Below are 24,872 nucleotides of genomic sequence, written 5' to 3' on the forward strand. Positions count from 1 at the left end.
TTGAGGAATATATCTTCCAGAATCCGGGATTAAGATTTAGGAGCTCTTTTTTATTCCACCTCCTTTCCTGAAAGTCTGTCTTGCAGAATTGACTAAAAATTAATTTTCACATTAATTCCTAATTATTTTGCAATTCTTTTTGTCAGTTCTTCTTGACCTGTTTTTTTCTTCTTCTTTTCTGACCTCATGACCCAGTCAGCATTTTTTGTACAATGGCCAAGTCTTAACTTATCAATTTCTGTATTGCATTTGTGTTTGATATTTCTCACAGGCTTTACAGAGTTAAAACTCTTTTTTTAGCGCATTTCATCTGTAAAAGAAAACATGCCCAATAATTCTGCACACATGAATATAAGGAGTTTTTCTCTTCCAGCTTTCCTGGACTATTGTATAGCACTCATAAATGATTAAATAAAAAATAATGGTAGTTATTAAGATTGATATGGTTTGGAATTGGTAAAATGTGCTTGGAAAAAAATCACAATAAAACAATGTTTTAATGTTTAAGTTTGGAATATTAACTGACATTAATGCTATATAAATATTGTTCATGTTAACATAATGTTTAGAAATGAAATATTATTGTAAAGTGTCACTAAAGTTATATATATTGTTCTGTGAATGTGATTTTAAAGTCTTGATGATTCGGATTAACCCTTTAACTGCCATATCCTTTAAAACCTCACTGCCAGAGGGATATTGTGAATGCATGTGCCTGCTGGGCACAGTTTACCTGATGCCACCGGGGTGGCGATGGCATTGGTGGCTTGAGCCCGCCATCGCTGCTTGCAGCTATATTTATTAGGGCCCGAGCACCGATGGTGTGAGGACCCTCTTGGAATTGCTCCGTTTATTATTATTATTATTATTATTATTATTATTATTATTATTCTTCTTCTCCAAAATGAATCGCATTTTTGAGGGCCTAAACATGCTCGAAAAGTCATGAAACTTTGCACACACCTCAGAACTGGCGAAAATTTACGTCTGATATGGGTTTCAGAAGTGGGTGTGGCAAAATGGCTCAACAGCGCCACCTATACACGTTCAACGGTGTGCGCCTTGAGCTACGTTTCATGTACATGTATGAAAATCGGTATACACATGTAACTCTCCAATACCTACAAAAAAGTCTCTTGGAGCAAAATCCGAAACCCAACAGGAAGTCGGTTATTACTAATATTATGAGCAAATTTTGTGTCATTTTTGTCATTTCCATGCGTTGTATTTTAACGAACTCCTCCTAGAGATTCATTCAGATCAACACCAAATTTGTTATGCCTAATCTGAAGGCCTTTGCGATGTTAAATTGCGAAGCTTTTGAGTTTTCGTTAATGGGCGTGTCCGTGGCGGCCTGGCGAATTTCGATGATTCGCCATGAAACAGGAAGTTGCTATAACTCAGACATACAATGACCAATCTGCCCCAAACTTCACATGTTTGATGAGACTCCTGACCTGAACAGATTGACATGCCCATATTCAGTTATAGTCATAGCGCCACCTATTGGCAACAGGAAGTGACATATTTTACACTGCGATGAACTACTCCTAGAAATTTTATGACATCAATGTATTTTTTGTGGTCAGTCTAATCTAAAGCCCTGTGCGATGTTAAGTTGTGAAGATCTTGAGTTTTCGTTAAAAGGCGTGTCCATGGCGCCGTCACGAAGTTCGATGTCTCGCCATGGGAATAAAAGATGTTATAACTCAGGCATAAAATGTCCGATCTTCCCCAAACTTCACATGTGTGATAAGAGTCCTGGCCTGAACACATCTGAAGGCCAAAATTCCATCAGTTGTGGCAAAATGGCTCGATAGCGCCACCTATACACTTTCAACAGAGTGCGCCTCGAGCTATGTTTCACGTACATGTACAAAAATCGGTATACACATGTAACACACCAATACCTACAAAAAAGTCTCTTGGTACGAAATCCGAATCCCAACAGGAAGTCGGTTATTTAGAATTTTCTCTGCAATATTGGCGTTGTTTTTGCCATTTTCAGGGGTTGTACTTTAACGAACTCCTCCTAGAGATTTATTCAGATCAACACCAAACCTGGTCAGTGTAATCTTAAGCCCTTTGCGATGTTAAATTGCGAAGATCTTTAGATTTCGTTAAAGGGCGTGTCCATGGTGGCCTGACAAATTTCGATGTTTTGCCATGAAAAAGGAAGTTGCTGTAACTCAGACATACAATGTCCAATCTGCCCCAAACTTCACATGTTAGATAAAACTTCTGCCCTTAACAGATCTACATGCCCACATTCAGTTATAGTCATAGCGCCACCTATTGGCAACAGGAAGTGACATGTTTTACGCTGCGACAAACTACTCCTATAATTTTTTTGAGATTAACATATATTTTGTGGTCAGTCTAATCTAAAGGCCTGTGCAATGTTAACTTTTGGATATCTTGAGTTTTTGTTAAAGGGCGTTTCCATGGCGCCATGACAAAATTTGATGTTTTGCCACAGCAAGAGAAGTTGTTGTAACTCAAGCATAAAATGTTCAATCTTCCCCAAACTTCACATGTTTGATAAGAGTCCTGACCTGAACACATCTGAAGGCCAATATTCCATTATGATGATAGCGCCACCTGCTGGCAACGGTAAGATTGGCACATATATGGGATATACTTTGATATATTCCACTTATATTTAGGACATTAAATGCATATTTCTCACTGTTCACCTTTTTACTAAAGCCACTCGCTGGCGGTGAGCCCGGGTGCGAGGGCTCGTTCATCGCTGCTTGCAGCTTTAATTATTATTATTATTATTATTATTATTATTACGGTGCCAAATTAATCGCCTTTTTGAAGGCCTAAACATACTCAAAAAGTCAGGAAAATTTGCACACACCTCCGAACTGGCGAAAATTTACGTCTGATATGGGTTTCAGAAGTGGGCGTGGCAAAATGGCTCGATAGCGCCACCTATCCACGTTCAGCGGTGAGCGCCTCAAGCTACGTTTCACGCACATGTATGAAAATCGGTACACACATGTAACACACCAAGACCTACAAAAAAGACTCTTGGAGCAAAATTCTAAACCCAACAGGAAGTCAGATATTTTTTATTTTATGAGCGAATTTTTTGTCATTTTTGCCATTTCCATGCGTTGTATTTTAACGAACTCCTCCTAGAGATTAATTCAGATCAACACCAAATTTGGTATGCCTAATCTAAAGGCCTTTGCGATGTTAAATTGCGAAGATCTTGAGTTTTCGTTCAAGTTCGTGTCCGTGGCGGCCTGGCGAAATTCGATGATTCGCCATGAAAAATGAAGTTGCTATAACTCAAACATACAATGTCCAATCTGCCCCAAACTTCACATGTTTGATGAGACTCCCAAACTGAACAGATTGACATGACCATATTCAGTTATAGTCATAGCGCCACCTATTGGCAACAGGAAGTGACATATTTTACACTGCGACAAACTACTCATAGAAATTTTATGACATCAATGTCTTTTTTGTGGTCAGTCTAATCTAAAGGCCTGTGCGATATTAAGTTGTGAAGATCTTGAGTTTTCGTTAAAAGGCGTGTCCATGGCGCCGTGATGAAGTTCGATGTCTCGCCATGGGAACAACAGATGTTATAACTCAGGCATAAAATGTCCGATCTTACCCAAACTTCACATGTGTGATAAGAGTCCTGGCCTGAACACATCTGAAGGCCAATATTCCATCGGGTGTGGCAAAATGGCTCGATAGCGCCACCTATTCACTTTCAACAAAGTGCGCTTCGAGCTATGTTTCACTTACATGTACAAAAATAGGTACGCACATGTAACACACCAATACCTACAAAAAAGTTTCTTGGTACGAAATCCGAATCCCAACAGGAAGTCGGTTATTTAGAATTTTCTCTGCAAAATTGGCATTGTTTTTGCCATTTTCAGGGGTTGTACTTTAACAAACTCCTCCTAGACATTTATTCAGATCAACACCACACTTGGTCAGTTAAATCTAAAGGCCTTTGCGAAGTTAAATTGCAAAGATCTTGAGGTTTCGTTTAAGGGCGTGTCCATAACGGCATGACAAAATTTGATGTCTCGCCACAGCAAGAGAAGTTGTTGTAACTCAGACATAATTTGTTCGATCTTCCCCAAACATCACATGTTCGATAAGAGTCCTGCCCTGAACACATCTGAAGGCCAATATTCCATTATAATGATAGCGCCACCTGCTGGCAAGAAGTGGCGGTATCATTATATCTAAATGCCAATATTCAGCTATAGTCATAGCACCACCTATTGGCAACAGGAAGTGACATATTTTACACTGCGACGAACTACTCCTAGAAATGTTATGACATCAATGTCTTTTTTGTGGTCAGTCTACTCTAAAGGCCTGTGCGATGTTAAGTTGTGAAGTTCTTGAGTTTTCGTTAAGGGGCGTGTCCATGGCGCCGTGGCGAAGTTTGATGTCTCGCCATGGGAATAAAATATGTTATAACTCAAGCATAAAATGTCCAATCTTCTGCAAACTTCACATGTGTGATAAGAGTCCTGGTCTGAACAGATCTGAAGGCTAATATTCCATCGGGTGTGTCAAAATGACTCGATAGCGCCACCTATACACTTTCAACGGAGTGCGCCTCGAGCTATGTTTCACGTATATGTACAAAAATCATTACACACATGGAACACCAATACCTACAAAAAAGTATCTTGGTACGAAATCCGAATCCCAACAGTAAGTCTGTTATTTAGAATTTTCTCTACAAAACTGGTGTTGTTTTTGCCATTTTCAGTGGTTGTACTATAACGAACTCCTCCTACAGATTTATTCAGATCAACACCAAACTTGGTCAGTGTAAACTAAAGGCCTTTGTGAAGTTAAATTGTGAAGCTCTTGAGGTTTTGTTATAGGGCGTGTCCATGGCGTGTCCTGACAAATTTCGATGTTTCGCCATGAAAAAGGAAGTTGCTGTAACTCAGACATAAAATGTCCAATCTGCCCCAAAACTTCACATGATGGATAAGACTCTTGACCTGAACAGATCTAAATGCCAATATTCAGCTATAGTCATAGCGCCACCTATTGGCAACAGGAAGTGACATATTTTACACTGCGACAAACTACTCCTAGAAATGTTATGACATCAATGTGTTTTTTGTGGTCAGTCTAATATAAAGAACTGTGTGATGTTTAGTTGTTACACACATGAAACACACCAATATCTATGAAAAAGTCTCTTGGTACGAAATCAGAATCCCAAAAGGAAGTCAGTTATTTATAATTTTCTCTGCAAAAATGTTGTTGTTTTTGCCATTTTCAGGGGTTGTTCTTTAACAAACTCCTCCTAGAAATTTATTCAGATCAACACCAAACTTGGTCAGTGTAATCTAAAGGCCTTTGCGAAGTTAAATTGCGAAGCTCTTGAGGTTTTGTTATAGGGCGTGTCCATGGCGGCCTGACAAATTTCGATGTTTCGCCATGAAAAAGGAAGTTGCTGTAACTCAGCAATTTTTCACAATGTCCAATCTGCCCCAAACTTCACATGTTAGATAAGACTTCTTCCCTTAACAGATCTACATGCCCATATTCAGTTATAGTCATAGCGTCACGTGCTGGCAACAGGAAGTGACATATTTTACACTGCGACAAACCACTCCTAGACATTTTTGGACATTAATGTATGTTTTGTGGTCAGTCTAATCTAAAGACCTGTGTAATGTTAATTTGTGGAGATCTTGAGTTTTTGTTGAAGGGCGTGTCCATGGCACCATGACAAATTTTGATGTCTCGCCACAGCAAGAGAAGTTGTTGTAACTCCAGCATAAAATGTTCAATCTTGCCCAAACTTCACATGATCGATAAGAGTCCTTGCCTGAACACATCTAAAGGCCAATATTCCATTATAATGATAGCACCACCTGCTGGCAACAAGAAGATTGGCACATATAAATGACTGACATATTCCACTTATATTTATGACTTTAAATTCATATTTCTCGCTGTTCGCCTTTTTTAACTAAAGCAGCTCGCTGGCGGTGAGCCAGGGTGTGAGGGCCCGTTCATCGCTGCTTGCAGCTTTAATTATTAGGGCTCAAGCCTGGAGGGCGAGAGCCCTATTGTTTTCCTTAGGATTATTTGTTATTATTATTATTTTTCTTCAAGGTTTCGGGGGCTTTTGGGGCCCTTAACATGCTTAAAAAGTCTTGAAAATTGGCACACACATTGGAACCTGCGGCCATTAGGGCCGGGCAGAGACTGATACACGGGCGTGGCACAGGGGCTCTACAGCGCCCCCTGGAATACTGAGGGCCATATATCATACATACTTGCACGTAGACACACGAAACTCGGTACACATGTAGATCTCATCAAACCAAACAACTTTTGTACTGCATGTCATAGGCTCCGCCCAACAGGAAGTTGGATATTTAGGGTTTAGTATTCATATTTTTCGTCAAAGTTGTGGGGGCTTTTGGGGTCCTTAACATACTCAAAAACTCTTGAAAATTTGCGAACACTTTGGAATCTGTGGCCTTTAGGAGCCTGCAGAGGCTGGGACCCGGGCGTGGCACAGGGGCTCTATGGCGCCCCCTGGAACACAGTCATAAATGTTGATGTATAGCTCACACATACTTGCTCGTATTAATATGAAACTCAGTACACATATAGAGCTCATCGTGCTGAACAACTTTCGTACTGCATGTCATTCGGCTCCGCCCAACAGGAAGTCAGCTATTTAGAGTTATGTAAAAAGCGCATGCTCTGGAATTTGAAATACTTGTCATAGGTTTTTTTGCCGATTGCCACCAAATTCGGTCAACATGATCTCAAGACATTGGGGATGAAAAATTGCCAGGGGATTTTTGATATCTCGAACGGTTTGCTCGTGGCGAGGTGTTGAAATTATGGCGAGAAATGAGAAACAGGAAGTGTCTAATACCATCCACATACATTTCCTGATTTTAATCAAACTGCATCAGATTATTCGTTGTATGATGTCGATCGCATATATGTGACTATTAGGAGTCAAAGTTATAGCGCCACCAACTGGCAGCAGGAAGTGTGTCATTTTCAAAATGATTTGAATTCAGCATCTTATTTTTACTCTATTTGCTTCAAACTTCATCAGAATAATGTTAAAACACAGCCGATATAAATCTGCTGGGGGGATATTGATATCTAAAAATATTGTTGCCGTGGCAACATGTTAAACTGGAATACTTCTCAGGTGATTTTGAGGCATATAACATGCTTAGAATTTCATCAAACTCAGAACACATATCAGTATTTATGATAACTAGACACTGGCAAAAGTTCATAAGAGGGCGTGGAAGAGGCACTCTATAGCGCCACCTTTTGTCAAAAGTGGCGGGGTTAGTTTTAGCTACAGACACCAAACTCGGTACAAAAATTTTTCTTATCAAGACGGACAACTTTCTAATTCACAGTCATCAGCTACGATCAACAGGAAGTCAGCTATTTTGATTTGAATGTGGATTTTTTTTTACATTTAGCTGTGAATTAAGGCATACTGCTCAGAGGAGAGTAACACTATACACACCAAACTTTGTCTACATGATGCCAAAACATTTTACACAACTTAAATTGCCAATGGATTTTGGATAGCTTAAACGGTTTTGTCGTGGTGATTTTTTTAAATGACATAAAAAATTGAATTATTAATTTTCTTGCATTTTTAAATTCCAAACACTTCAAAACCTTTTTTCGTACAGAAAAAAAGTCATTCTGAGTAAATATGGATAGTTTCACGACTTTACAACACTGTATGGATAACAGAAAATTAAAAAACTGTCAGACATCTCATCTCACTCTGTCCCTCTGTTTGAGTATATGTGCTTCAGACTTCCATTGTCTGAGAGAAATAGCGCCCCTACAGGTTCAATTCCCGGACTTTTACTTTCACTTTTAAATCGGTTAAAAATACAAATAGATACTTAGATTTAATTCACACTGACAAGCTAAACCAACATATCTGATTATTACCGGTTCAGGGCTCATGGATAAATTATTTCTGGCCAGAGATACGTGAGAAATAGGAGAGATGAATCACCGCTGTGATCACGAGCGTCTGGAGTAAAGAGCTCAGAAAAAACGAATTTATTCCTGTTTTAAAGCTTTTAAAAATAAATTATTACAGCGATATCACACAATCAACCAATTAGAACACACCAAGAGCTAAATTCAGATGTTTTTGAACTGTTTGTGTGAAAATGAAATATTTGTGGCTGCCTATCTGAAATCACCGCCTCCGATCAGCGCGTACAGTGTCCAGCTCAAAAAATAAACGAATTTATTCTTGTTTAAGAGCTTTTTTAAATAAAATATTACCACAAATGCACACAATAAACCCATTGTAACACTACAAGAGCTAAATGCAGGTGTTTGTGACCCGTTTAAGTGTGCAAGACTATTTGAAAGCGCGACTGGCAGAATAACATATATCTCTGGAGCTGCAGGATTCTGCCTTTCGTCGTACGAACGAACACATCACGGACAAGATTATTTCAAAATACATAATAGCTTGGCGACCATAAACAACAACAGCCACGTGAACATAAACTGTTGAGAAATATATCTGAAACGGATCTACTGGATTTTAATATTAAGTGACCGCATATACCAGCTGCTTCTGTCTTCAATTTTAATCTATATAAAAAATGAAATTCATTCATCTTGGGTGCTTTTTTAATGTGTGTACGTATTTATTTATTTATTATTTTGCTCTAACAATAATTAATCTATATTTAATTAAATCAATTACATTTTATTTTACATTTGATTTGTCAATTTCTGCATCTAAACGCCTAAAAACATAAAACATGCTCTATTATACTATTGTTAGCAATTTCTTTATCGTCCAATTTATCTGGTGTACACACTTTTATTTTCATAATAAACTTGTTTGTTAGATTATACACAGTTACAGTGGTCTATAATAAATATTAACAGGTTTTAGTCAAGCTGTTTAGAATGATTGCAGTAGGCTATTTTTTTTAAATGTAAATCCCAAAAAATAAAAAAATAAATAAATAAAAAACATTGGAAAACAATAACTGTTGTACTTTTTTATACATTTTGTATAATTTCATAGTTTATGCATTATAGTTATAAAAACAAATAAATTTAGCCACTCACATAGAAATCTTAGGCCTTATCCTTTTCTGACAGTTTTAGGGATTTTTAAAAATCCCAAAAAACCTTATTTGTGCTGCAAATAATAATTTCAAACTCAAAAAGTAAATAGTCAGTTCATGCTTTATAAAGCCTTGTCCCAATATTAATAGTCAGTAGTAAGCAGTTTATAAATACAGCTATAAATAGCTTGTGTTTGGTTTATAAGCACATTTATTAAAAAGGAGAGTAAAGGGTCAGTTATCTTCCTATGAAAAATAAAAAAATAAAAATAAACAAACAACAACACAGATTGATACAGAGCTCAGAAATTCTATTGTGGATTTATGATAAAATCAGCCTGTAAATTAATTCATACTCCTCCAAGAAGACACAAGTAGTTCACACCAAACTTTTTTTTAACATGAAGCCAATATACTGAAAATGTTAAATTGCGAAAGGGTTTAGGATACCTTAAATGGTGTGGCCATAGCGATTTATTAAAGTAACATAAAAAAATACAATAGTTATTTTACTATATCTTTAAATTTTTTCATTCCAAACTCTTCATAATTTTTTATATAGGTAGAAGTCATCATTTGAAGGAAGCACAGTAAGTTTCATAGCTTTATCATTTTCAAGAGCCAGCATAAAATTAAAACTATCATAACTTATAAATCAAGCTTGCAATTCTTAGTACCAATAATGGCCACCAGATGGAGCTATAGGATTACTTTTAAATAATTATTGTAGAAACAAGTATGATTTAAATCATTTATAGAAATCTTTCAAAGAAAAATAATATGAATTTTATGTATTTTACTGATAAAATGACCCTGACTTAATTATAATAACAAGCTGAAGTATTGTGAACTGTATATTAAGAATAATTCTTTATAGGCTTTATGGATAGACATGTTTTGAGTGACTCTTGAAGGATCAGCACCACATCCTCTTTTACCACTGTTTAAAGAATTTATCTTACAGAACAGATGCAAATGAATTTTGGATAGCTTGAATGGTTTTGTCGTGGTGATTTTTTGAAATAACAGTAAAAAAGTAACCAGTAAATGTCTTATATTTTTTTTAAAGTGCAGCTTCTAAACACTTCAAAAAAATGTACACATAGAAGACAAGTCATTCTGAGGAAATATGCATAGTTTCATGACTATACAACACTATATGGATGATAGAAAATTAAAAAACTATCATACATCTTATGTCACTCTGTCCCTCTGTCACTGTGGGTAGTGTGTCTGTGTGTGTGTGTGTGTGTGTGTTTGTGTGTGTGTTAAGTGAATTAGGTGTGAAACTATCAGGGTGCATTTAGTCTCCAGCGCCAACATTTTACAGAACTGCCACTTTCCTGGAGTCTCCAGAATTACTCTGTGTCAGGCTCTGAGAGACTTAAGATTCCAAAAAATTATTTAATTAGAATACCATGAAGTATTGTGAAATACTATATATTAAGGCTTTATATATAGGCTTTATGAACAGATTAGAGTGACTCGTGAAGGACCAGCACCACCTCCTCTTGTCCGATGGTTTGAGGAATATATCTTCCAGAATCCAGGATTAAGATTTAGGAGCTCATTTTTATTCCACCTCCTTTCCTGAAAGTCTGTCTTGCAGAATTGACTAAAAATTTATCTTCACATTAATTCCTTATTATTTTGCAATTCTTTTTGTCAGTTCTTCTTGACCTGTTTTTTTCTTCTTCTTTTCTGACCTCATGACCCAGTCAGCATTTTTTGTATAATGGTCAAGTCTTAACTTATCCATTTCTGTATTGCCTTTGTGTTTGATATTTCTAATGGGTATTTCATAATTTTCGACTTTACAGTTTGAGTTAAAACTCTTTTTTAGCGCATTTCATCTGTAAAAGAAAACATGCCTAATAATTCTGCACATATGAATATAAGGAGTTTTTCTCTTCCAGCTTTCCTGGACTATTGTATAGCACTCATAAATGATTAAATAAAAAATAATGGTAGTTATTAAGATTGATATGGTTTGGAATTGGTAAAATGTGCTTGGAAAAAAATCAGAATAAAACAATGTTTTAATATTTAAGTTTGGAATATTAACTGACATGAATGAATGCTATATAAATATTGTTCATGATAACATAATGTTCATAAATGGAATCTTATTGTAAAGTGTTACTAAAGTTATATATATATATATATATATATATTGTTCTGTGAATGTGATTTTAAAGTCTAGATGATTCGGATTAACCCTTTAACTGCCATATCCTTTAAAACCTCACTGCCAGAGGGATATTGTGAATGCATGTGCCCGCTGGGCACAGTTTACCTGATGCCACCGGGGTGGTGATGGCATTGGTGGCTTGAGCCCGCCATCGCTGCTTGCAGCTATATTTATTATTATTATTCTTCTCTAAGATGAATCGCATTTTTGAGGGCCTAAACATGCTCGAAAAGTCATGAAACTTTGCACACACCTCAGAACTGGCGAAAATTTACGTCTGATATGGGTTTCAGAAGTGGGTGTGGCAAAATGGCTCAACAGCGCCACCTATACACGTTCAACGGTGTGCGCCTCGAGCTACGTTTCATGTACATGTATGAAAATCGGTATACACATGTAACTCTCCAATACCTACAAAAAAGTCTCTTGGAGCAAAATCCGAAACCCAACAGGAAGTCGGTTATTTCTAATATTATGAGCAAATTTTGTGTCATTTTTGTCATTTCCATGCATTGTATTTTAACGAACTCCTCCTAGAGATTAATTCAGATCAACACCAAATTTGGTATGCCTAATCTAAAGGCCATTGCGATGTTAAATTGCGAAGCTTTTGAGTTTTCGTTGAAGGGCCTGTGTGTGGCGGCCTGGCGAATTTCGATGATTCGCCATGAAACAGGAAGTTGCTATAACTCAGACATACAATGACCAATCTGCCCCAAACTTCACATGTTTGCTGAGTCTCCTGTCCTGAATAGTTTGACACGACCATATTCAGATATAGTCATAGCGCCACCTATTGGCAACAGGAAGTGACATATTTTACGCTGCGACAAACTACTCGTAGAAATTTTTGACATCAATGTCTTTTTTGTCGTCAGTCTAATCTAAAGGCCTGTACGATGTTAAATTGAGAAGATCTTGAGTTTTCGTTAAAGGGCGTGTCCATGGCGCCATGTCAAAATTCGATGTCTCGCCATGGGAGTAGTTGTTGTTGTAACTCAGTCATAAAATATCAGATCTTGCCCAAACTTCAAATGTTTGATAAGAGTACTGACCTGAACACATCTGGAGGCTAATATTCCATTGGGTGTGGCAAAATGGCTTGATAGCGCCACCTATACATTTTCAATGGAGTGCGCCTCGAGCTACATGTCATATACATGTACGAAAATCGGTAAACATATGTAACACACCAATAGCTACAAAAAAGTCTCTTGGTACGAAATCCGAATCCCAACAGGAAGTCGGTTATTTTTAATTTTCCCTGCAAAATTGGTGTTGTTTTTGTCATTTTCAGGGGTTGTATTTTAACGAACTCCTCCTAGAGATTTATTCAGATCAACACCAAACTTGGTCAGTGTAATCTAAAGCCCTTTGCCATGTTAAATTGCGAAGGAATTGAGGCTTCGTAAAAGGGCGTGTCCATGGCGGCCTGACAAATTTCGATGATTCGCCATGAAAAATGATGGTGCTATAACTCACACATACAATGTCCAATCCGCCCCAAACTTCACATTTTTGATAAGACTCTTCACCTGAACAGATCTACATGCCAATATTCAGTTATAGTCATAGCGCCACCTATTGGCAACTGGAAGTGACATATTTTACACTGTGACAAACTACTCCTAGAAATTTTATGACATCAATGTCTTTTTTGTGGTCAGTCTAATCTAAAGACCTGTGTGATGTTTAGTTGTGAAGATCTTGAGTTTTTGTTAAAAGGCATGTCCATGTCGCCATGACGAAGTTCGATGTCTCGCCATGGGAATAAAAGATGTTATAACTCAGGCATAAAATGTCCGATCTTGCCCAAACTTCAAATCTGTGATAAGGGTCCTGGCTTGAACACATCTGAAGGCCAATATTCCATTATAACGATAGCGCCACCTGCTGGCAACAGGAAGATTGGCACACATATGGAATAAACTTTGATATATTGCACTTATATTTATGAGTTTAAATGCATATTTCTCAACGTTCACCTTTTTACTAAAGCCACACGATGGCGGTGAGCCCAGGTGCGAGGGCCCGTTCATCGCTGCTTGCAGCTTTAATTCTTCTTCTTCTTCTTCTTCTTCTTCTCCCGAATGAATCGCATTTTTGAGGGCTTAAACATGCTCAAAAAGTCATGAAACTTTGCACACACGTAAAACCAGGTGAAAATTTTCGTCTGATATAGGATTCAGAAGAGGGTGGGGCAAAATGGCTCGACAGCGCCACCTATACCAAGAAAATCAACAGCCTTCCAGCTATGTTTCACGTACATGCACGAAAATTGGCGCACATATGTAACACACCAATACCTACATAAAAGACTCTTGGAGCGAAATTCTAAACCCAACAGGAAGTCGGTTATTTTTAATATTATGAGCATATTTTGTGTAATTTTGGTCATTTCCATGTGTTGTATTTTAACGAACTCCTCCTAGAGAGTTCTTCAAATCAACACCAAATTTGGTATGCCTAATCTAAAGGCCTTTGCGATGTTAAATTGCGAAGATCTTGAGTTTTCGTTGAAGGGCGTGTCCGTGGCGGCCTGGCGAATTTCGATGATTCGCCATGAAAAATGAAGTTGCTATAACTCACACATACAATGTCCAATCTGCCCCAAACTTCACATGTTTGATGAGACTCCGAACCTGAACAGATTGACATGCCCATATTCAGTTCTAGTCATAGCGCCACCTATTGGCAACAGGAAGTGACATATTTTACGCTGCGACAAACTACTCCTAGAAATTTTATGACATCAATGTCTTTTTTGTGGTCAGTCTAATCTAAAGGCCTGTGCGATGTTCAGTTGTGAAGATCTTGAGTTTTCGTTAAAAGGCGTGTTCATGGCGCCGCGGCGAAGTTTGATGTCTCGCCATGGGAATAAAAGATGTTATAACTCAGGCATAAAATATTCGATCTTCCCCAAACTTCACATGTGTGATAAGAGTCCTGGCCTGAACAGATCTGAAGGCCAAAATTCCACCGGGTGTGGCAGAATGGCTCTATAGCGCCACCTATACACTTTCAACGGAGTGCGCCTCGAGCTATGTTTCAAGTACATGTACAAAAATTGGTACACACATGTAACACTCCAATACCTACAAAAAAGTATTTTGGTACGAAATCCGGATCCCAACAGGAAGTCGGTTATTTAGAATTTTCCATTCAAAATTGGTGTTGTTTTTGCCATTTTCAGGGGTTGTACTTTAACGAACTCCTCCTATAGATTTATTCAGATCAACACCAAACTTGGTCAGTGTAATCTAAAGCCCTTTGCGATAATAAATTGCGAATTATTTGAGGTTTCGTTAAAGGGCGGGTCCATGGCGGCCTGACAAATTTCGATGTTTCGCCATGAAAAAGGAAGTTGCTGTAACACAGACATACAATGTCCAATCTGCCCCAAACTTCACATGTTGGATAAGACTCTTGACCTGAACAGATCTACATGCCAATATTCAGTTATAGTCATAGCGCCACCTATTGGCAACAGGAAGTAACATATTTTACAATGCGACAAACTACTCCTAGAAATTTTATGACATCAATGTCTTTTTTGTGGTCAGTCTAATCTAAAGACCTGTGTGATGTTTAGTTGTGAAGATCTTGAGTTTTGGTTTAAAGGTGTGTCCATGGCGCCGTGATGAAGTTCGATGTCTCGCCATGGGAATAAAAGATGTCATAACTCAGGCATAAAATGTCCGATCTTGCCCAAATTTCACTTGTGTGATAAGGGTCCTGGCCTAAACAGATCTGAAGGCCAATATTCCATCGAGTGTGGCAAAATGGCTCGATAGCGCCACCTATACACTTTCAACGGAGTGCATATACACTTTAAACGGAGTGCGCCTCGAGCTATGTTTCACGTACATGTACAAAAATCGGTACACACATGTAACACACCAATATCTACGAAAAAGTCTCTTGGTACGAAATCCGAATCCCAACAGGAAGTCAGTTATTTAGAATTTTCTCTGCAAAATTAGTGTTGTTTTGGCCATTTTCAGGGGTTGTACTTTAACAAACTCCTCCTAGAGATTTATTCAGATCAACACCAAACTTGGTCAGTGTAATCTAAAGCCTTTTGCGATCTTAAATTGTGAAGATCTTGAGGTTTCGTTAAAGGGCGAGTCCATGGCGGCCTGACAAATTTCGATGTTTCGCCATGAAATAGGATGTTGTTATAACTCTGGCATAAAATGTCCAATCCTCCCCAAACCTCACATGTTCGACAAAAGTCCTGCCCTGAACACATCTGAAGGCCAATATTCCACTATAATGATAGCGCCACCTACTGGCAACAGGAAGATTGGCACATATTTGGAATAAACATTGATATATTCTACTTATATTTATGAGTTTAAACGCATATTTCTCACCGTTCACCTATTAACTAAAGCCACTCGCTGCTGGTGAGCCCGGGTGCGAGGGCCCGTTCATCGCTGCTTGCAGCTTTAATTCTGTTCTGAGTTTCTAAAGACATAATTGTGTTTTTAAACTATTTTATTCTCCACCATGCAAATAAGACATAAGAGATACTCCACTCCAAAATGAAAATTTACCCCCATGTCGTTCCAAACCCGTTAAAGCTTTATTCGTCGTTGGAACACAATTGAAGATATTTTGGATGAAAACCTGGAGGCTTTAGACTGCCAAGTAAAAGAGCAATGTTGAATAAGGGTTGAATAATTGTGACATATCTCTGTTATTAAAATCTTATAACTCAAAAATGATACATTATATAAGATTATATATTGACATTATGACTTTTAATTAGAGGTGGGCATAGATTAATTTTTTTAATCTAGATTAATCTCACTGTGATCTTGAAATTAATCTAGATTAATCTAGATTAATCTAGATTAAAATGGCTCATTCGAATTCTGCCGAAGGCATTCAGAATATGTGTTACCCAAATAAAATTGACAAACAGTAGGTCTTTGAGAAGGGGTTTATCAAGCTAGGTGGTGCATTAGAAAAGGGGCTCATCTCCTGTTTCCAAAATGTATCACAAAGTGCTTGAAAAAGCTGTAAACTAATTCCACATTGCACAAGGTGCAAACAACATTACTCCTGTTTCACACCAATGTTTAAGTTTTTTTTCAAGTTTGTAGGTGTCAAGGTACAGAAACCAAATAATAGCACTGGATAGTCTTCAATGTAAAAATGAAATATACAATCAAACCTACATTTATTCAGACACCTTCAACATTTCTCACATTATTACAGTTTTGCTATATATATCAAAAATTATATCTGGTTTCTGAATAATGTTTGGTTTGACTGTTAAAACTACAAAGAAATTCAGTCAAGAGCAGTGAGTTATTTTCTTTCATTTTCTTGGATTAACATTACAGCAGCCAGTAGCTAAATTAGGCGCGGTCCCTTTAAGAGACGATGAACGCATTCAATATAATACACATCCCATTTTTTTCCTCAACTGTTTATTTTCACTTAAGAAATAACTTACAGTTTTTTCGAGCATAATTTCCAAGGTGGATATTTTGACATATTTTGTATGTATTTGTCGGCACAAGAGCAAAAATAAGCAAATTCGATTGTTCAAGTGTTTTGAGACGCCTGCGCGAGCCCTGAACACCAGAACACCGTGGTGTTGAATTGGGCTCTTTCACATCTTTTTGTTTGTTCAAACTGCGATTTGCATTTGTTCGTTCGGGTGCAGGAGGAACTTCGAGGTGAACTTCGCAGAAGAGAGCTCGGTTCAGTGTCGCTGTCCGTGATACGCGGCTCTCTCTCTCGTGCGCACCTAACGGCACTCGCTACTCTGTTCAGCTTTTCCGCGTCTAGTTTTTGGATGCTTTAATGTTTAAATCGACAAGCGGAAAGGCTTAAAAACACGTGAGAAAGATAAGCTTACATGACGATGCGCAGCAGTGGTCCGTCAACTGTCCTGAGCATCTTTTTAGGCTGTCCTCAGTCAGTCGGTTATATAAAATATCAAGGTGAAAGTCATCATAGCTTGCTTAGTAGACCCAGCTCCCAACCCAACTTTGAGAATAGATTAACGGCGATATTTTTTTTATCGCCCGATAAGAATCTCTCGTTAACGCAGCACGTTAACGGCGATAACGGCCCACCACTACTTTTAATATATTACTTTTGAAACCAGTGAACTGTTATAGATGTGATTTAGATTTTATCCTGGGTCTTCAGAAAAGCTTGTATTTGTAAAGTACTGCAGTTTCTGAGGGGTTGAGTAATTTTGATTGCAACTGTAGGATATAATTGTGGAAAATTAAAAATGCAAATATTTAAAATTGCATTTGTTGTAGTTTACGTTCACCAATTTATAACTTTACCCAGCTTTACTGTGAAAAGAGTCCATTCAGGTCAAAAATCCTGTAATGCATCTTTTTATTTTCTTCATTCTAGAACATGTACTTGTGTGACAATCTGTGTTATAATGAAGAATGACATCTTTTCTAATAGGCTTTCAGACTGCAGTATCACTGAAGAAGGTTATAAAGCTCTGTCTTCAGCTCTGAGATCAAACCCTTCACACCTGATAGAGCTGGATCTCACAGGAAATGATCCTGGAGAATCAGGAGTGAATCAGCTCTGTGATTTACTACAGGATCCAAACTGTCAACTCAAGACACTGAGGTGAGACCTGATTAAATAATATAAAATCAATTATACAAATATTTAAAATGTATTATACATATTAGGGGTGTAACGGTACGTGTATTCGTACCGGACCGTTTCAGTACAGGGCTTTCGGTATGGTGCACGTGTGTAACGAATGACGGAATGCAATATTTTGTGCGTGGAATAGAAGTACATTTTCGTGTTTCCAAATGAACATATTAAGTGGCGGAAGTCTCCGCGTTCAGCGCAAATCCTGCCCTGCAGCTGATTCTATAAGGCCGGTGACACACTGGATGCGTGAAGCAATTGTGTCTCAGTTGCGTGGCGTGTCCGTTTTTAATTCGGCTCCCATGTTAACAGGTTAGAGCTTGCAGACTGTCTGCATGAGACGCGCGGAAAAAACGTGCATGCTAGAAATAGAACCGACGCCTATTTTTCACGCGACACGCAAGCGTGTTGGAAGCGTTTCCAGGCAAAATAGAAAAGGAAAATATGTTTGTCATTTTGTACAGAAATACATATTAATTCATGACACTTTGATGTTTGAAAGTCTATAGGTTGACATAAATTCAGATATAAATGTAATTTAAAAAACAAATTAATAATTATCGATTTTCAAATATTGCACCTGTCAAACATAGTCTATTTTGCCATCAATACTGTTGACGGTGTCCTTTATCAGTAGGCTTTATATTTATGCTCAACATGAAGTATAGATATTGTTGTCGGGAAGACAAGAGCCTGGTCTGTCGGCGGTCTCCCTCTATGTCACCTACAGCAGCAGCAGCGCGCCATCGTCGCGTCAGGCACGATTCTGGTGAAGCAGGCCTACAAGCTGGGATTGGTAATGCCGCACTGTAATCATAGTTATTTATTATATTTTTCATTATATTTTATTATATTTTATTGGTTTGAGGCCGAGTATTTTATTAAGTGGAGAGCTTAATAACAGCAGTATTTTATTTCTTATTCTTTAAAAAAAAAAAAGTATTTAAAAAAAGTGTATAGTAATAAACAACCTGCAGTTTAATGTTTGCATTTTTTTCCCTTACTGTACCGAAAATGAACCGAACCGTGACTTTAAAGGGGGGGTGAAATGCTCATTTTCACTCAATATCCTGTTAATCTTGAGTACCTAGTATGGAGTACTACTGCTTCCTTCATAACTCCAAAAAGTCTTTAGTTTTATTATATTCATAAGAGAAAGTCTGTACCGTTTTTTCCCGGAAAAACACGACCGGCTGGAGGCGTGACGTGTGGGCGGAGCTAAAGAATCACGAGCGCCAGTAGGCTTTTGCGTTGAGAGCATCTGGAAACTGTGACATTACCGTGAGGAAAAAACCATCATCCAAAACAAACCATGGCTAACAGTCAGATTCAGCCGTATATTTATGATCCAGAATCAGATCCAGAGGCTGAAATTTAACAAGAGCAGCATCAGCAACGACTACAGCAGGACATCTCTATGTAGTATGTATTGAAACTGTATATATTTGCTTAGCGGTTTTGGAAAATGACTAAGTTCCACTTTGTGTGTTTTTTTTTTTTTTTTTTTTTTTTTTTTTACATGTGGAAAGTGCAGTTTGATGACAACATCACATGTTGTTTACATGATGTGCTTACGCGCCGATAGCTAAGTTAACAACACAGAGATATTTGAAGCAGTTTTACTCACCGCCTGCGGTTCCAACACACGATCGTGACTCTTTTTCGTTGGGACTGCATTATCCTTAAGAAATATAACTATATGCAAATCCGGCGTCAAACTGGGCCTTGTTTGTAAAACAAGCATCTTCGAAATGCAGGGAACAAACACAAACACTTGCACAACTCCGTTGATGCTCTGTAAAAATAAACTCCATCCACTGGTCCCTTAATGCTGTTTTTTTTTTTTTTTTTTTTTTTTTTTTTTAATGGTAATCTGTGCAGGGTTGTCTAGCCCTGGCAACCAAAAACACACTTCTTTTGTGACATTTCGGTCTCTCGCTCTGATCAGTGAATGTCTGTGCTCTCAGTGCTCTGCTATACGGGAGCGCGCGCTCTTCCGGGAGAAGTGCCCTCAGGACCCATATAAGGAAATTCAGCTCCATCTAACGTCACACAGACCCATACTCGAAAAAAACTTTCCGAAACTTGTGACAAACCGGAACTTAATTTTTGAAACTTTGTCCATGTTTAGCATGGGAATCCAACTCTTTAACAGTGTAAAAAACTCAGTATGCATGAAATAGCATTTCACCCCCCCTTTAAAACCAAGGTACGTACCGAACCGTGATTTTTGCATACCGTTACACCCCTAATAAATATATATATATATATATATATATATATACACACACGCATTATATTATATTATATTATATTATATTATATTATATTAAAGTGTATTATAGAATAATATTATTTCACTAATTCAGCCAGGTACACAATCTGTTGTTGAAAATGATCAAACATTAAAGATCAGATGCTGCAGCTGCTGTTGTTTTGATGATAAATGTCAGCACATTTTAGTTTTGTTAAAAGTTACAGGTTAATCAGACACTTTGGATTAGATTTAAATAGATTCATGTTTAGATTAACACATAGATGTGCTGGTGTTCAGTAGTTTGATGCCTCAATAGTTAACATTTATGATTGTGTTATTGTGGACATTTCTCATGAAACATATTCAGTGTGATTTATAATCCTGATCGTTTAAATGTTATTGAATGCACTGTACATTAATTTCCATCAAGCTCAGATTCACAACACTGTAGATCTACTTAGGGCTGATTCCTTGAGTAACTCGATTACAAAAATTGATTTATTTTAAATCTCACGTCAGGTTCTTTCGCAATGATTGTTTTAATGTGACAACGCGTTTACGTCACCCACAAAGCGGAAGGAGACGCAAGCGCTGCGTCCGAGGTTGCATACTGCAAGGAGTCAGCAGTGTTTTGATTTGAGGGCGCGGGCAAATGTAAAGAGAACGTCGTGGCGTGTGTCCATTGCAAGATAGAGCTGGCATACCACAACTAGGGCCCTATGATAATGAGGAGGGAATTGAGGAATCCAGTCATAAAAAACGGACAGTTAAACGCGGAATGGCACGGAATTTGCCAAATTTTGAATGAATTAATCAAGAATAGGTCATTGCACTTACATCAAATCACAATATGGAATAATATCTGTAAATATTAAGCCGGAACAGACTATTTAAATATGAATCCTGCATGTTTTGCGTGTCTCTGTTAATGAATGGAGCAGAAGCGTGACTTCCTTTATTTACACACACTGAAGCGCGCGTGACACTCACGGTAATTTCAGCATCTGCTGTATCACAGGACTTGAACACATGAGGAACATCTCCAGAACTGCTCTGACAGTCACTTCATGAGCATTTGACCGTTTGATTTGAGTAAAACTAGCGTCACATCACATACACAGAACAGTAAAGGTACGTCAACCCGTCAAAATAAAAGTCCGGCTAAAGACTATTGTTCAGCAGAATGTACATAGCCTACCACAAAAAAAAATATATATATTATTTTTTTTAAAGGTTTAATCACACAACATTTCTTCCATGTTTTGTTTTTAATAGTAAATCCCCTTTGTTTACCAAAAAGTTACGTTAATTTTCAATAATTAAAAGATAAATTAAATTAATGTTTTATGTGTTTAATGTTTAATGTGCATCTCAGAAAATGCTTTATTTAAAACCCCAACTGAATGGCACTTAAATGAACTTAATTCATCTGTCAACTTTCTTGTCATTGTTCACAGTACAAGTACAGATAGAGAAACAATAGGTAATAATTAAATGTTTTTTCATGATGTATGCATTGCATTCTATGCATTTAAAAAAAAAAAAAGTTGTACATTTTAAGAGGCCTGTGATGGTCACGGAGGGACCGCACGTTCAACATGGACGTTAATACGCACAAACACACACCGAGACTGTTTGGCGATACAAGAGTTTATTGTAATTATTGATCAGAGAGTGAATAAAATACCTGCAACCCTCAGGCCATACTCTCCACTGCAGAAACAGCACCATTACCACATGTGGAGGGACAAACTCACAGAAAACACTTTACACATGTTCCCTTAAATATACAGAGTCTGAAACAAACATATTGGCATGATGTTCTACTTAATAAATCTACTTTGATGTTATTAATTCGTTCACATTAAACAGGAAATAACAGCAATAACTCGGCCACGTTGCCCCTGAAACCCCCACGCTCAATTAATACATGGTAGATCCCCACCCTAAGCGGAACCAATAATTCCTGCCATTGTTTCTTACCAAGACTCTAAAAATCACGGGACAAACGCTACACGGGAACAATACACATAGTTTACAGGTATTTCATTCACTCTCTGATCAATAATTACAATAAACTCTTGTATCACCAAACATTCTCGGTGTGTGTTTGTTCGTATGTGTGCGTATTAATGTCCATGTTGAACGTGCGGTCCCTCCGTGACCGTCACAATACCCAGGAGTCTTATTTTATCTTTCATAATTAATATTGCACTTTAATTAAGCAAAAACACATTTTATCCGATTACTCGATTAATCGATGGAATTTTTGGTAGAATACTCGATTACTAAAATATTTGATAACTACAGCCCTAATTCTACTACAGCAGATCTATTACAGACCACAAACATGTGATGGAGACGATCACTGATGATTCAGCACACACACACACACACACACACACACGTCTGAACCTGCAGTTCCTCTCATAATGAGCAGAATTATCAGTTAAATAAAACTATCCAGAGATGATCTGATCATGTTCTCTATTAGTGGATCAGAAATCCAGTGTTTGGTGAATTCTGCTACATAATAATAGAAAGAGCCGGCATCAAAAGATAATCTAAATATATCACTATGAATGCTTAGCTGTCACAAGCTAGTTATCTCTTTGTTAACTTTCCTCATCTCCTGCTTAAAAGCCAGAACGATCTTCAGATTTTTGAGAATCATAAGCTTTTGCCCCTGAGTTTCTTTTAAATTTACTCTTGACTTTTGTCTTTCTTAAAAAAAAAATTATATTTAAATGTTCAACTGTTTAAACTTGAACTAGAGCTTTTCATTACAAACAATGTTTGATAATCTTTAAATGTTTTGTGATGTGATACACACTGGATTGATTCCAGCTTCATCTTCTCTTCTGCAGGTGTTTGGGTCCTGCTGCAGATGAAGGCTGTCAGTATGTGACTGGAATTGTGGGTAAAAACCCGTTACTCCTGAGAGAGCTGAATCTGAGTGGACGTGAACTAGGAGACACAGGAGTGAATCAGATCTCTGCTCTACTGCAGGATAAACACTGTACACTCAACACACTGAAGTGAGTATCTTACATCATTTCACATGTTACATGACTAGTAATGTTACAGTCCTCTATTTTAATTCTCATTTGAGTCCGACCTAACGTTATAAAGCTTGGAAGAGCCAGGACATTTTTAATATAACTCTGATTACATTTGTCTCAAAGAAGAAATTCATATTCATCTAGGATGTCTTGAGGGTGAGTAAATCATGGGCTAATTTTCATTTTTTGGTGAACTATCCCTTTAAGTGCACAGAGGTTGGAGAAAATAATGTGAACACATTAGAAATATCCAGTATTTTATTCAAGTGTTTACTGTTGTTTGTCTTTAATACAGCTTCCAACCTTCTTAGAAAAGATTAATACAACTTTTGAATAGACATCAGTTAAATTTAGTCTCTAACTTCTGCTGTGACTGCTGAATGTGATCATGTTTACTGACTACAAACTGAGGATTGAAGACTAATTTAAAAAAAAAGTATATGTGTGTATGACAGGTTTTTTGGCCAACTGGGTCTCTGAGTTTAGGTTAAGGAGGTTATGAATGAAGCTGGAGTTTCTCTGCGTAACGATGCGGACTCGCCATGAACGCCAGAGAGAAATGCACATTTCATTTGGATTACATCATCAGAGAGAAGCCTATTTATTTTGTTTTGAATATTTTCATTTAAAAGTAGTCATTTCATTTCAGTAGTCATATTTCTCAAATCTGCGAGGCACAAACTGAGTTTCGGCACCCTCCAGTTCACATCAATGCAAGTGATCGTTCCAGCACCTCATTACATTGTCTGCTGTATATTTGCTTCTTATTTATTAAATACGGGCAACTGATTGATAAAACACTGATCCTCACCTTTTCTCTTGCACCCGCTCATTTTTGGATCAACCCGTGATAGCTTGTTTTTTGCACTATATATATGTATATTTTTATATATGTTCATATATTTTTGTATAGTTAATCTGTCTATTTTCTGTACTGTATATTTTACTTGTAAAGTAAGTTGTTGTGTGATCTAAACATTTGAAAGTTGTAATGAGTGTTTCTTGTTGCTCATACAGCAGGTCAAATACACAACCCAATATCCAATCATTTCAGTTAATACCAAAAATACACAAACATTTCTCTTTTATCCAGTGGGACAGAACTGTTTTCATTGTGTTTATTAATGGGACACAACAGAATAGTTCTGTGCTGCTGTATCAGAACATATTCATAGTGTTTATTGATGCTTCATATAATCTCTCTGTCATCAAACACCAGATGAATGAATGTGTAACACAACTGAACAGAACCGGTCCAGACTGGGCTTTATTCTGTGCAGGCATTGCTTCTTCAGTCTGACCTGTTTCAGAGAAATATTACTGTACTTCACATCTACACACACAGACAAACCTACAGTTTTATTTAGATGTGCAAAGTTGAATCTGTGTAGCAAAGATGATCAAGTCACTGGACAGAGCAGAGCGAATGCATTTACGTTGTAGTGATGTGCAGACCAGAATCAGTTTAATCACAAATACACAGCAGTCAGGACTTTTATTTTAGACAATATGATCAGTTTTAGACAAAAGATGAAATAAGAATTATATGACAGAAATAAAAAGATATGAAAGATTTTAAC

At 37.4% G+C, this 24,872-nt stretch overlaps 1 protein-coding gene across 1 annotated transcript in view; it reads left to right on the forward strand.

Moving 5' to 3' along the window:
• The window catches only part of LOC127987694 (uncharacterized), a 2,462,016-nt gene that overhangs the window by 1,317,157 nt on the left and 1,119,987 nt on the right, over positions 1-24,872 (forward strand). The window contains exons 104-105 of the mRNA XM_052590053.1: positions 17,767-17,940; positions 23,098-23,268. Coding sequence (XP_052446013.1) covers positions 17,767-17,940; positions 23,098-23,268 — 345 coding nt within the window. The remainder of the gene's footprint in view (positions 1-17,766; positions 17,941-23,097; positions 23,269-24,872) is intronic.

This window comes from Carassius gibelio, chromosome B22 (genome assembly GCF_023724105.1).
Source record: "Carassius gibelio isolate Cgi1373 ecotype wild population from Czech Republic chromosome B22, carGib1.2-hapl.c, whole genome shotgun sequence".
NCBI classification, from domain to species: Eukaryota; Metazoa; Chordata; class Actinopteri; order Cypriniformes; family Cyprinidae; genus Carassius; species Carassius gibelio.